The 12,577-nt window shown below is 38.2% G+C and overlaps 1 protein-coding gene across 5 annotated transcripts; it reads left to right on the forward strand.

Moving 5' to 3' along the window:
- Nucleotides 1–9,664: 9,664 nt before the first annotated feature.
- On the forward strand, nucleotides 9,665–12,338 carry LOC125780679 (uncharacterized). Of its 5 annotated transcripts, none has more exons than XM_049463259.1 (3): nucleotides 9,665–10,155; nucleotides 11,912–11,999; nucleotides 12,110–12,338. In XM_049463259.1, exons 1-3 carry the CDS (start codon nucleotides 9,732–9,734, stop codon nucleotides 12,327–12,329), a joined length of 732 nt encoding a protein of 243 aa, XP_049319216.1. In that variant the 5' UTR covers nucleotides 9,665–9,731; the 3' UTR covers nucleotides 12,330–12,338. The 5 variants fall into 5 exon arrangements, 3 of the variants coding, with proteins under 3 accessions (XP_049319216.1, XP_049319218.1, XP_049319217.1); XR_007423951.1 differs by lacking the exon at nucleotides 9,665–10,155 and adding exons at nucleotides 10,242–10,286; nucleotides 11,187–11,275 and having other exon boundaries at nucleotides 11,824–12,338; XR_007423952.1 differs by lacking the exon at nucleotides 9,665–10,155 and adding exons at nucleotides 10,242–10,286; nucleotides 11,187–11,275 and having other exon boundaries at nucleotides 11,912–12,338.
- The last annotated feature ends 239 nt before the right edge of the window (nucleotides 12,339–12,577 follow it).

Raw genomic sequence — 12,577 nt, forward strand, 5'->3', positions numbered from 1 at the left:
TTACTCAGTGTCAGTTCCATCCTCATTCACAGACGACAACGGGTTGAGGTGATAAACACATGACCAAACGTCCGAGGGTCAACTGTGCTTTGAGTGAACTTGAGTGAACAGTTTTGTGAGAGGACATTGTGCTCTCTCATGAGCTTTGCATGAGCATGATGCAAAAATTGTAGATGAGCCATAACATTATGGCGAATGTCCATTGAATCCTGAACTCCACTAGACTACTAAAGAGAGAAAAGTGAGAAAGAAGTGATGGTTTGTCTGCTGTGGTCCCTCTTAATAAATGATGATGAGGAGCCATCTAGATCAAGAAAATTTAAATATGTGTCTTAAAGGAGAACTCCGGTGTAAAATGGACTTTTGGTGTAGTAAATCATGATAAACAGTACTTACCTTTGATGAATAGCACACCTCCGTTCTCCCACAGCGTTCCAAGATCCAGAAATTTCACACCCTTCAGACTGGGTGATATGGGGCATGATTTGCCCTGATAAATCACTTTTTCCACCTTTATCCAGGCTAAAAATAGCTCCACACCTCCTTGTGTAATAAAAAACACTGTTTACATCCAGTAAACAGCGGCACTCGGAGCTGAAGCTAGCGTTATGGGATGTAAAAAGTGTTTTTTAATAAGCTTTTTGTGCACTTTTTAAATTATTAATGCCTCGTCTTAAAGGTTAAGGCTCTCCGGATTCTAGCAGGGAGGTGTGGAGCTACTTTGATCCTGGATAACAGTGGAAAAAATTATTTATCAGGGCAAATTATGCCCTGTGTCACCCAGTCTGAAGGGTGTTTGGACAAAATGTTAACATTTTTGGGTCTCGGAACGCTGTGGGAGAACAGAGATGTGCCATTCATCAAACATTAGTACTTTTATCATGTTTTAATACAGCAAAAGTCCATTTTACACCAGAGTTCTCCTTTAATGAGTGCCAGAGCCATAGTGTCAAGCTCATACCCTAATGTTCCGTGTTTCTATTCTAATTTTTTTTTCCATTTGCTGCATTGTTTAACCACCACCAGAAAGTAAATGGTATCTTTTGACTGATGTCAGGTGTGTCCACTCTCCGTCCCACATTCTAACTTACAGCAGAGCATACTAGCTAACTGAGCTAACCAACAGGTAGTTTGGGCACACCTTAAATTCAGTGTTTTTTCATTATTTTAAAATGTTTTGCGTTGTAGATAAATACTAAAGCCATCTGGACTACAAATAAAGACATATGGAAATATTTTAGTAAACAAAAAAGTGTTAAACAACCCAGAATATGTTTTATATGTTTGATTCTTCAAAGTAGCACCTCTTGTTGATGATGACAGATTTGCACATCTTGGCTGGATTTTCTCAGTCAGCTTTATGAGGTAGAATCACCTCATAAATGTTCAGCTTTCAGTTAACAGCTGTGCTGAACTTGTCAAGAGTTAATTACTCAAATGTTTTGCCTCTTAATGTGTTTAAGAGCATCAATTGAGTTAGTATACAGTGAATAGCCCTATTTGAGTAATGTTTTAATCCATATTATGGCAAGAACTACTCAACTAATGAAAAAAAAAACTTTAAAAAATGAGGGTCAGTTAATCTGAAAAACTTTAAGAAATTTCAAGAAAGTATCCTTAAGTGCATTCGCAAAGACCATTAAATGTCATGATGAAACTGGCTCTCATCAGGACCGCCCCATGAAAGAAAGAGCAAGAGTTATCTATGTTGCACAAGATAAGTTGATTAGAGTTACCAGCCTCAGAAACCACAAGTTAAATGCACCTTAGATAAGAACAGTAAGAGTATTTTGGTTTGTTTAACACTTTAAGGTTTTCTACATGATTTCTTATGTGTTCCTTGATAGTCTGGATGATTTCAGTAGGATAAAAATATGAAAACATGTCCAAAATGTCCAAAAAACCCAAACCCAAACTGCAAAAAAGCAGAAAGGCTTAAAAAACAGTTGAAACATTTAAAGTCAAATAACAGAAGGTTTGTTTTTTTTATTGATGCTCCAGATAATTGTGAAGAGGAAAAAGAAAATCCGTTATCGAAATTAGGAAGTCAGTCATTTCTATTCAAAGATGCAAATAAGGCAGGGACTCCTGACCACACACACACACACACACACACACACACACGATCATCACCCACTCATAGCACACAGCATCAGTGAGTGCAGTGTGCTTTATAAACTTAGGGAGGCAGTATTGGACCTAACCGAAAGAACCTGTGAGATTAAAGAGCCCAAAGAAAATCACCAAGATTATTTGAGCCTTTCCTGTTCTCTACAAAATAAACAATAGAAGGCTTAGTGATGAATACATTTATTATAATAAAAATGTATGCATTATTTATTCATTTAAATAGAGTTTTTCAATTTGCAGAAAGTGAGTACAATACACTGGTAATAATATACTGATTGCAGATTGCAGTTGACTGTCTCTCTCTCTCTCTATGAATTATCCCTTTAAATTAATATTGCAATACCGTTCAAAAGAACAGCTTCAGTTTTTGTAAAAAACTGTTTTAGTAAAATATTTTATCTTGAAGTTTAAAGAACTTTACTTAATAATGAAAGTTCTAAACTATTTAAAGGTTTTTATAGAACCACATTTGTAAGCAACATGTGCCACTGGGTAAAAAAGTTTAAATGTTGAAGAATTGCCACAAAATCTATAGATTCTAAACCAAATTTTTATTTTTGTTCTCTGTTAGAACAATTGACAAAGTTTTGTTAGAGTGCAAAGGACCCCTAACGAGTTTAAAGAGCCCCTTTATGATGTCATGGTGCTGTATTACAGTGATATTTTAGAATCACTATAAAAGAAATGTGAGTTTAAAAACCCATATCCAAGTTTAAATAACTTCCACATGATGTAAAAGACAGAAAACCGGTGAGAACTTTTGGTTATTGTGAAGGTTCTAGGCCAATTATCTTTTTTTTTTATAAGAACCTTTGCAGTAAAGAACCTTATTAAAAAGTTTCAAAAACTGAACATGAGGCTTTTAACCCAAGAACACTGTGCAAACTGTTAAGCATGGTGGTGGTAGTAGTATAGTTGGTAACAGAGGTAGAGCTGTTTTGCTATTGTAGCATGTGTATAATTTTGATCCAAATTAATACTTGTAAACCAAATTCTTTTAGATTTTTTGTCTTGAAATCAAACATTTTTGTTGGAGATTTTGGATCATTGCTGTGATGACTGGATTGCATTCACTGAAAGAAGTATTAAGAATTTGTAAATAATGTAAAGATTTTTATACAAATATTGAAAAATAGAGTGTGAATAACATTTTAAGAGTGAAGACTTTTACAAATCCTTCTTTTAAATTTCTAAACCTAGTATATTAGATCTTTTAAACTGATGTTAGAGTGTGAATAACTAATACAGAACATAATGAACATAAAGATTTTAAACTAATTCCAGCTTTTTTAGAACCGTGACAGAAGAGATGTAAAGGTTTGAATAACATTTTAAGAGTTTGAGAAATCTACACCTTATGTATAGGTCCTAAGCCAATTAAAAAAAAAGTCATTTATTTTTTTAAAACCATTAAAAATGAGATATAAATGTACATAAATACATTTCTTAAAGTTTCTTAAAGACCCTGTGCATAATGTTCAGTACAGGCTGTATGGGAATGCTGCTGGAGCACAGGTGCTCTCCGGCCGGCGCGGACAGAGTTAACCACAATGAAAGCACTCAGATGGGAATAAAGGCAGGAGGAGAAGTTCCCACACTTGGGCTGTGTTTTGTTTTTTCCCTTCCCTTTCTCTTCTCTTTTCTGAATAGTGCCGCGATAGGCCGATGTAAAGCCATACACCATGAATGAATAAAAAAAAAAAAGAGTGGAGGGAGAAAACAAGAGACAGGAGGAGGGCGGAGGGGAGGTGGAGGGGTGGAGGAAGAGTAAAACGAACACACTTGACTTCTGTAACTCACCTGGTGGTGAGAAGTTTTGTTTTGCATTCATTAGGCGGGCAGGTCACTGGCCCCGCCCTGAGAAACCTGTGTGAGTTTCCCAGGTAAGGGCTGTGTGAAGGAGTGAGGCAGAAAGAACGAGAGAGAGAGAGAGAGGGGAGGAGAGTTCCCACCACCTTCGACTGCCGTTCTCACAGCAGCCCATTGGTCAGATGTTGCCTCATCGCTGTAACCTGACCCTCAGGAGCCGTGCAGGCAGGTGTCTGGAGCCTGGAGACAAGAGTAACAGCACACACAGGCATGAGCAGGGTGTGTGTGTGTGTGTGTGTGTGTGTGTGTAAGTTTGTTTTGAAGTGGTTAGAAACTAGTTAACTCCACTGAGTTACATACATACACTGAAATACAACTATGATTATTCAGTTTTTGCTCCAACTTTATTTATTACTTTATTTATAAGTGTTTATAAATGGTTTTTTAAAATTATTAACACTAATAATTGGGTCCTAGAAGCTTTAAAAAAGCATTGAAAAGTTACATAAGAACTGTTATATCAATATCAAAAATGTTACAATCATGAGGATAAAGGTAACTAATATAGAATGTCAATTTAATCATTTGAACAAACTAACGAATATTGAACTATCCCTGGATAAGTTTCCAGAAAAATCCAGAAAAATGTTTAAAAGTATAAACGTATGTAGAATCACTATATGAGTTTATAAACCATTAATAAACTCACTTATAAACCATTTATAATAGTATATGTAGTCTTACTTTAAAGTGGTGGAGAGTTTCTTTAAGTAGACACCAGAGAACTAACACTGTTATTCCCTTAACAAAACTTTTAAAGAATGGCTCCTTCAAGAAAAAAAAAAAAACTCTTTTTTAAAGTGTAAAGGTTCTCCACATACAATAAAAGTTCTACTACTTAACTAAGGCTTGGAAAATGTTGTCCAGCTATGAGAAAATAGATTAGAACAGTCAGGAAGGAACAATATAAGAACCACTAAGGCATAAACCTGCTAGAACATCAGTCAGGATTTACTCATGATAGACTGCCATCTAAAAATATAAATAAATAAAACAAGGTTCCAAAATTGACACCTTCACAGTTAACTAAATATATAAAACTGTTGAACACATACAGATTTTTTCTGGAGGAAGGTTTTATGGTCTGATGAGACAAAGATATTTGGAGGATATTTGGAGAACGCTGTGCTCCCCACTCCCCTGCACTCACCTTACGTTTAAACAATCCGTGCCCGAGCACGCTTACATCATTACTCACTGCTCAGTGGGCTTGCCGGAGTTGAATTCAGCACCCCCACCATGTAAAGCACCCTCTCGCGGGAGCGAGTGTTCTTGATCTGCTTTAACTTACTTAGAAATATGTCTAGAAAGTCATGGTTATCTCAGTCACGGTTACATACATAGCGACATAGCGACATGCTTTACATGACGCTCTCAAGAGGGAATGCTTTTCTTGATGGTGGTGCTGAATTCAGGAACATCGCATCACTGACACCATCTTGTTCTGTGTTCGGGCACGGATCGTGCTCACACTACGTGCGTACCGTCCCGGAGTTCAAGCATATCGTGCTCGGGTACACCCTTAAACCCCTCTAAACCATTGGTGGTTTCTACTAAAGAAGAATATTGTCAAAGATAAAAAAGTGTTGACACTGAAAAAAATTATGAATAAAATTTATTTAAAAAAAAAGTTTCTCAAATGCAGATTTTTTTTTTTTAAGTAAATTTAATTTCAGCTAAATTTAAGTAACTTCCATTCGGTTTCAAGACTTTAATGTTACATATTTAAGTAAATAAGTGAACTGAAATTCAGTCAATTCTTTCTTTTAGTAAACTTTACTTAATTTATTTTTGCTGAATCAATCCTTTTTTAAGTAACCTTTACTTAATTTCTACATACAATATTACCTAATTACAATTACTTCATAGATACAATATTTCTCAAATAATTTATGATACATAATATATTATAATTCCTGAAATTTAAATATTTTTAGTTAATACACACATATTACACTCTCTCAACACATAGATGGCATGCAATACATTCTGTTTAGGATACTAAAAAGAATGTATTGCATGCCATCGATGTGTTGAGACAGTGAGAGTTTGGTCTGTTTACAAAATAAATATTTGAGATTATGTAAATATTTGAATGTTTGTTTTAACTAAAAATAATTAAATTTCAGTAATTATAATATATTATGTATCATAAATTATTTATGTAATATTCTATAAATGAAGTAATTGTAATTAGGTAATATTGTATAAATTAAGTAATTGTAATTAGGTAATATTTATAGAATTTAAGTAAAGTTTACTAAAAGAAAGGATCGACTGAAGTTTAGTTCACTTATTTACTCTATGTAACATTTAAGTCTTGAAACCGAGTTCAAGTTACTTAAATTTATTTAAAATTAAATTTACTTAAATTTTTTTTAAAGCAAATGCAGAAATTTGCGAAACTTTTTAAAGTAAATTTACGCATCATTTTTTTTTCAGTGTGTTTTATCAGATTTTCACACAGTGCAAAAAGGGAACTGGAGTTTACAACTAAATTTAATGCATCACATTTTTATCCATCTCAGTAAACACAGCAGAGCCTCTCCGGCCTTTAAAGGTATCAATCAACCAGTAACAGACAGCCTAAGCTTGCTGAACCACATTTTCTATTGGAGTAATAAAGAAAAGCGTGTATGGCCTCAGGTCACACGGCGAGCGGCTGGAGAAAAGCCTGTTTGACTGAGGTGCTGCTGCTGCTGCTGCTGCTGCTGCTGCTGCTGCTACTGACGGTGACGACAGTGAGAGTTTCTCTGGCCTGTGTCTCTGAGCTGAACTCCAATCGCTGACGCTGCCGTCACCCTGCCCCAGGCCACCAGATACCACACCAGCAACTTCCTGCTTCGGGTTTCGACTAGACATGATTCTCATGCTTGGCACGGTCACAAAGCTGCACCTGGGGATTGCACTCATCTTGCACAATTATATGAAGCGGTGAACAAATATTTAACCGTTTGAAGGCTCAGCAGAGAGCCTTATGGGTATTGACTGCACTCAGGACTTGTCTGTACCTTTGAGATTTGCTTAGATAAGCTGGCAGTGTGCAATCTTTCTTTGTAAGCTTTTCAGACTGTAATGTATTGTATCTCTAGCCCATGCAGAACATACAACAAGATACCATGTAAAATACTGTATATTTAACTGTAGATCTTCAATAAAGCTACAGGACAAAAAAGAACACTTTCTGAGCTTTCAGTGCACATCAATGTAAAAAAAAATACTTAAATAAAATTACTATAATAAAATACTTTAATTGAAGTAATTTTGGATGATTTTATTGATCCATTCATCATTAATTTTAAGACAGAATGTATAGAAAATGTTAAGGTCATGCTACTCTCTGCTGAAAACATTTATGGAGATGCAGATTTCATTTTCCAGCAGGTAGTGCCCAAAGAATCAATACTTTAAGATACCTATATCAGCAAAGACTTAAAATTACATGTGTCGAACAGTGACTTACAGAGCTATTACAGAATGGAACTCCTTACCTGAGTCAATGCCCAAAATTATTAATAAAACATGGTTAAAAAAAAAAACTAAAAATACACTATTTAACTGATTCCTGACCAAAAAATAAAAAAAAAGTGTAAAGTAGAGTTGGTAAATTATTCTCAATGGCAAGAGTAAAGTTACTGGATTGATAATAACAGTTTTTCATTTTTATTTTTTTCCTTCTTCTTTTTTCTTACTTCTTTCTACTTCTTGTGTTTTCTTACTTACCTATGTTTATTTCTTTTTTGAATGTACTTATAATATGTTTCCTTTTTATTTTTGTGTGTATGTATAATGTTTGTGTGTTTTATCTCTCAGACAAAATAGCTGCTATCATTATAAGCGCTAATGGGGATCCAAATAAAATGAACTAATAAACCTGCTTTAATAACCACAGTATCACTGTGCTTGATTGGCCAGCAAACATGCCAGACCTAAACTCCATAGAGAGTCTAGGAGATACTGTCTAAAGGAAGATGAAATCCATGTGCTGGCAAAACAACGTGGCCTTCCATAACACCTCAGCACTGCCACAGACTGATGACCTCTGTGCCAGATGACATTGATGCAGTAATTCATGCAAAAAGAGCCCAAAAGGAGTATTAAGTGCATATGGTGTACATATTTTTCAGTTTTGCTTTTATATAACATTCAGATTTTCTGAGACACTGACTATCGGGTTTTTATTAGCTGTAAGACATAAACATCATCATTAAAAGAAATAAAAAGACTTGAAATAGCTCACTCTGTGTATAATAAATTAATATAAAATACAAGTTTACCCTTTGGAATTGAATTACTGAAATAAATTAACTTTTTAATGATATTCTTATTTATTGAGATGCACCCGTACGCCTCTAGAATATTATACAGAAAATAAAAAAAGAATAATAAAAGATACTCTAAATTGTCATCATTTATGAAAACCAATTTTTAAAATGGAAAATTATACATTTTTTTTTCTAAAATATTGATTATAATCTCTTCATATGTAAAACAAAAACAAGAAAAATGCTTAAAAAATGTAATGGCCTATAAGCTATTTCACAGAAACTGCAAATGCATGCATGTGCACTCAGTAACCTGATCTTGATCTTGATCAATTGTCTACAGTTATCTCATTATGCAAATTAGGTCGCAATAAGGCGTTAAGTAATCTGATTTCTCAGTGTGTGTATAGTGCAGTCAGCTAAAATGGGCCACTTTTTTGGTAAATGACTCATAGGACCGGAAAATAAGCTTTAAATGAGATTTAACAATATTCTTATAAAATATATATATTTTTAAAGTAAGAATGTGTATAAAAGTATTAAAAGTTTTTGTGTGTTCTTATAAAATGGAGTAGTACCTAAAACGATTTTTTTTCTTTACAAAAATTAGGAACAGCGGATGCATAAAGGAACATTTGAGAAAAAGGTGACACTTGGAAATGCCTAAAAAGGAAACTTACAGATTCTCAAAGGACACTTGGAGATGCCCAAAAAGGAAACTTAGAGATGCCCAAAAGGACACTTGGAGATGCCCAAAGGTCACTTGGAGATGCCCAAAAGGACACTTGGAGATACCTAAAAAGGAAACTTAGAGATTCTCAAAGGAACACTTAGAGATGCCCAAAGTGACACTTGGGAATGCCCAAAAGGATACTTGGAGATGCCCAAAGGGACACTTGGAGATGCCCAAAAGGATACTTGGAGATGCCCAAAGGGACACTTGGAGATGCCCAAAGGGACACTTGGAGATGCCCAAAAGGTCACTTGGAGATGCCCAACGTGACACTCAGAGATGCCCAAAGGGACACTTGGAGATGCCCAAAAGCACACTTAGAGATGCCCAAAGGGACACTTGAAAATGCCCGAAAGGACACTTGGAGATGCCCAAAGGTCACTTGGCGACGCCCAAAAGGACACTTGGAGATGCCCAAAGGACACTTGGAGATGCCCAAAGGTCACTTGGATATGCCCGAAAGGACACTTAGAGATGCCCAAAGGTCACTTGGCGACGCCCAAAAGGACACTTGGAGACGTCCAATGGGTCATTCAGAGATGCCCAAAGGACACTTGGAGATGCCCAGAAGGACACTTGGAGATGCCCGAAAGGACACTTGGAGATGCCCAAAGGACACTTGGAGATGCCCAGAAGGATGCTTAGAGATGCCCAAAAGGGCACTTGGAGATGCCTGAAAGGAGACTTGAAGATGTCCAACGGACACTTGGAGATGCCCAAAAGGACACTTAGAGATGCCCAAAGGTCACTTGGATATGCCCGAAAGGACACTTAGAGATGCCCAAAGGACACTTGGAGACGCCCAAAAGGACACTTGGAGATGCCCGAAAGGACACTTGGAGACGCCCAAAAGGACACTTGGAGATGTCCGAAAGGACACTTGGAGATGCCCAAAAGGACACTTGGAGACACCCAAAAGTCACTTGGAGACGTCCAATGGGTCATTCAGAGATGCCCAAAGGACACTTAGAGATGCCCAGAAGGACACTTGGAGATGCCCGAAAGGACACTTGGAGATGCCAAAAGGACACTTGGAGATGCCCAGAAGGACACTTGGTGATGCCCAAAGTGACACTTGGAGATGCCCAAAAGGACACTTGGAGATCCCCAAAGTGACACTTGGTGATGCCCAAAAGGACACTTGGAGATGCACAAAAGGTCACTTGGAGATGCCCAAAGTGACACTTGGTGATGCCCAAAATGACACTTGGAGATGCACAAAAGGACATTTGGTTATGCCCAAAAGGACACTTGGAGATGCCCAAAAGGACACTTGGTGATGCCCAAAAGTACACTTGGAGATGCCCAAAGGGACACTAGGAGATGCTCAAAAGGACACTTGGAGATGCCCAATGTGACACATGGTGATGCCCAAAAGGTCACTTGGAGATGCCCCAAAGGACACTTGGAGATGCCCAATGTGACACTTGGTGATGCCCAAAAGGACACTTGGAGATGCCCAAAAGGACACTTGGAGATGCCCAAAGGGACACTTGGAGATGCCCAAAAGGACACTTGGAGATGCCCAAAGTGACACTAGGTGATGCCCAAAAGGACACTTGGAGATGCCCAAAGGGATACTTGAAGATGCCCAAAAGGACATTTGGAGATGCCCAAAGTGACACTTGGTGATGACCAAAAGGACACTTGGAGATGCCCAAAAGGACACTTGGAGATGCGCAAAAGGTCACTTGGAGATGCCCAAAAGGACACGTGGAGATGCCCAAAGGGACACTTGGAGATGCCCAAAAGGACAATTGGAGATGCCCAAAGTGACACTTGGAGATGCCCAATGTGACACTTGGTGATGCCCAAAAGGACACTTGGTGATGCCCAAAAGGACACTTGGAGATGCCCAAAAGGACACTTGGTGATACCCAAAAGGACACTTGGAGATGTCCAAAAGGACACTTGGAGATGCGCAAAAGGTCACTTGGAGATGCCCCAAAGGACACTTGGAGATGCGCAAATGGACACTTGGAGATGCCCGAAAGGACACTTGAAGACGCCCAAAAGGACACTTGGAGATGCCCGAAAGGACACTTGGAGATGCCCAAAAGCACACTTAGAGATGCCCAAAACAACACTTGGAGATGCCAAAAAGACACTTGGAGACGTCCAATGGATCATTCAGAGATGCCCAAAGGACACTTGGAGATGCCCTAAAGGACACTTGGTGATGCCCAAAGTGACACTTGGAGATGCCCAAAAGGACACTTGGAGATCCCCAAAGTGACACTTGGTGATGCCCAAAAGGACACTTGGAGATGCACAAAAGGTCACTTGGGTATTCCCAAAGTGACACTTGGAGATGCACAAAAGGACACTTGGAGATGCCCAAAAGGACACTTGGAGATGCCCAAAAGGACACTTGGAGATGCCCAAAAGGACAATTGGAGATGCCCAAAGTGACACTTGGTGATGCCCAAAAGGACACTTGGAGATACCCAAATGGACAATTGGAGATGCCCAAAGTGACACTTGGTGATGCCCAAAAGGACACTTGGAGATGCCCAAAAGGACACTTGGAGATGCCCAAAAGGACACTTGGAGATGCCCAAAGGGATAATTGGAGATGCCCAAAAGGACACTTGGAGATGCCCAAAGTGACACATGGTGATGCCCAAAAGCACACTTAGAGATGCCCAAAACGACACTTGGAGATGCCAAAAAGACACTTGGAGACGTCCAATGGATCATTCAGAGATGCCCAAAGGACACTTGGAGATGCCCTAAAGGACACTTGGTGATGCCCAAAGTGACACTTGGAGATGCCCAAAAGGTCACTTGGAGATGCCCAAAAGGACACTTGGAGATGCTCAAAAGGTCACTTGGAGATGCCCAAAGTGACACTTGGTGATGCCCAAAAGGACACTTGGAGATGCCCAAAGTGACACTTGGTGATGCCCAAAAGGACACTTGGAGATGCCCAAAGTGACACTTGGTGATGCCCAAAAGGACACTTGGAGATGCACAAAAGGTCACTTGGAGATGCCCGAAAGGTCACTTGGAGATGCCCAAAAGTACACTTGGAGATGCCCAAAAGGACACTAGGAGATGCTCAAAAGGACACTTGGAGATGCCCAATGTGACACTTGGTGATGCCCAAAAGGACACTTGGAGATGCCCAAAAGGACACTTGGAGATGCCCAAAGGGACACTTGGAGATGCTCAAAAGGTCACTTGGAGATGCCCAAAAGGACACTTATAGATACCCAAAAGATACCTTTAGATGCCCAAAGGACACTTGGAACAGCTCAAAAGAACACTTGTTGAAAGAGATGAAACACCATGTCAAAATATTGTTTGAAAAAGTTTTGCTCTGTTTGTAAGATTATTTTTAATTAATAAAAATAATTAATAATAAAAAAATAATAAAATTAATTTTGTTTAATCACTCTTGTTAATGATGATTTGCTATTTCGTCCTCACTTTTCAAACTTTTTCTCTGGTTTACTTCCTTTGAAGCTCTGTCCCACCCACCTTAGCAACCTCAGACCAATCAAAACTATTGCTATTTGTAAATTTGTACTGTTGCAGTGTAAGAGCCTGTATTGTGATTGGCTGATGGCCTGATGGC

The sequence above is a fragment of the Astyanax mexicanus genome, chromosome 13 (genome assembly GCF_023375975.1).
Source record: "Astyanax mexicanus isolate ESR-SI-001 chromosome 13, AstMex3_surface, whole genome shotgun sequence".
Taxonomy (NCBI): Eukaryota; Metazoa; Chordata; class Actinopteri; order Characiformes; family Acestrorhamphidae; genus Astyanax; species Astyanax mexicanus.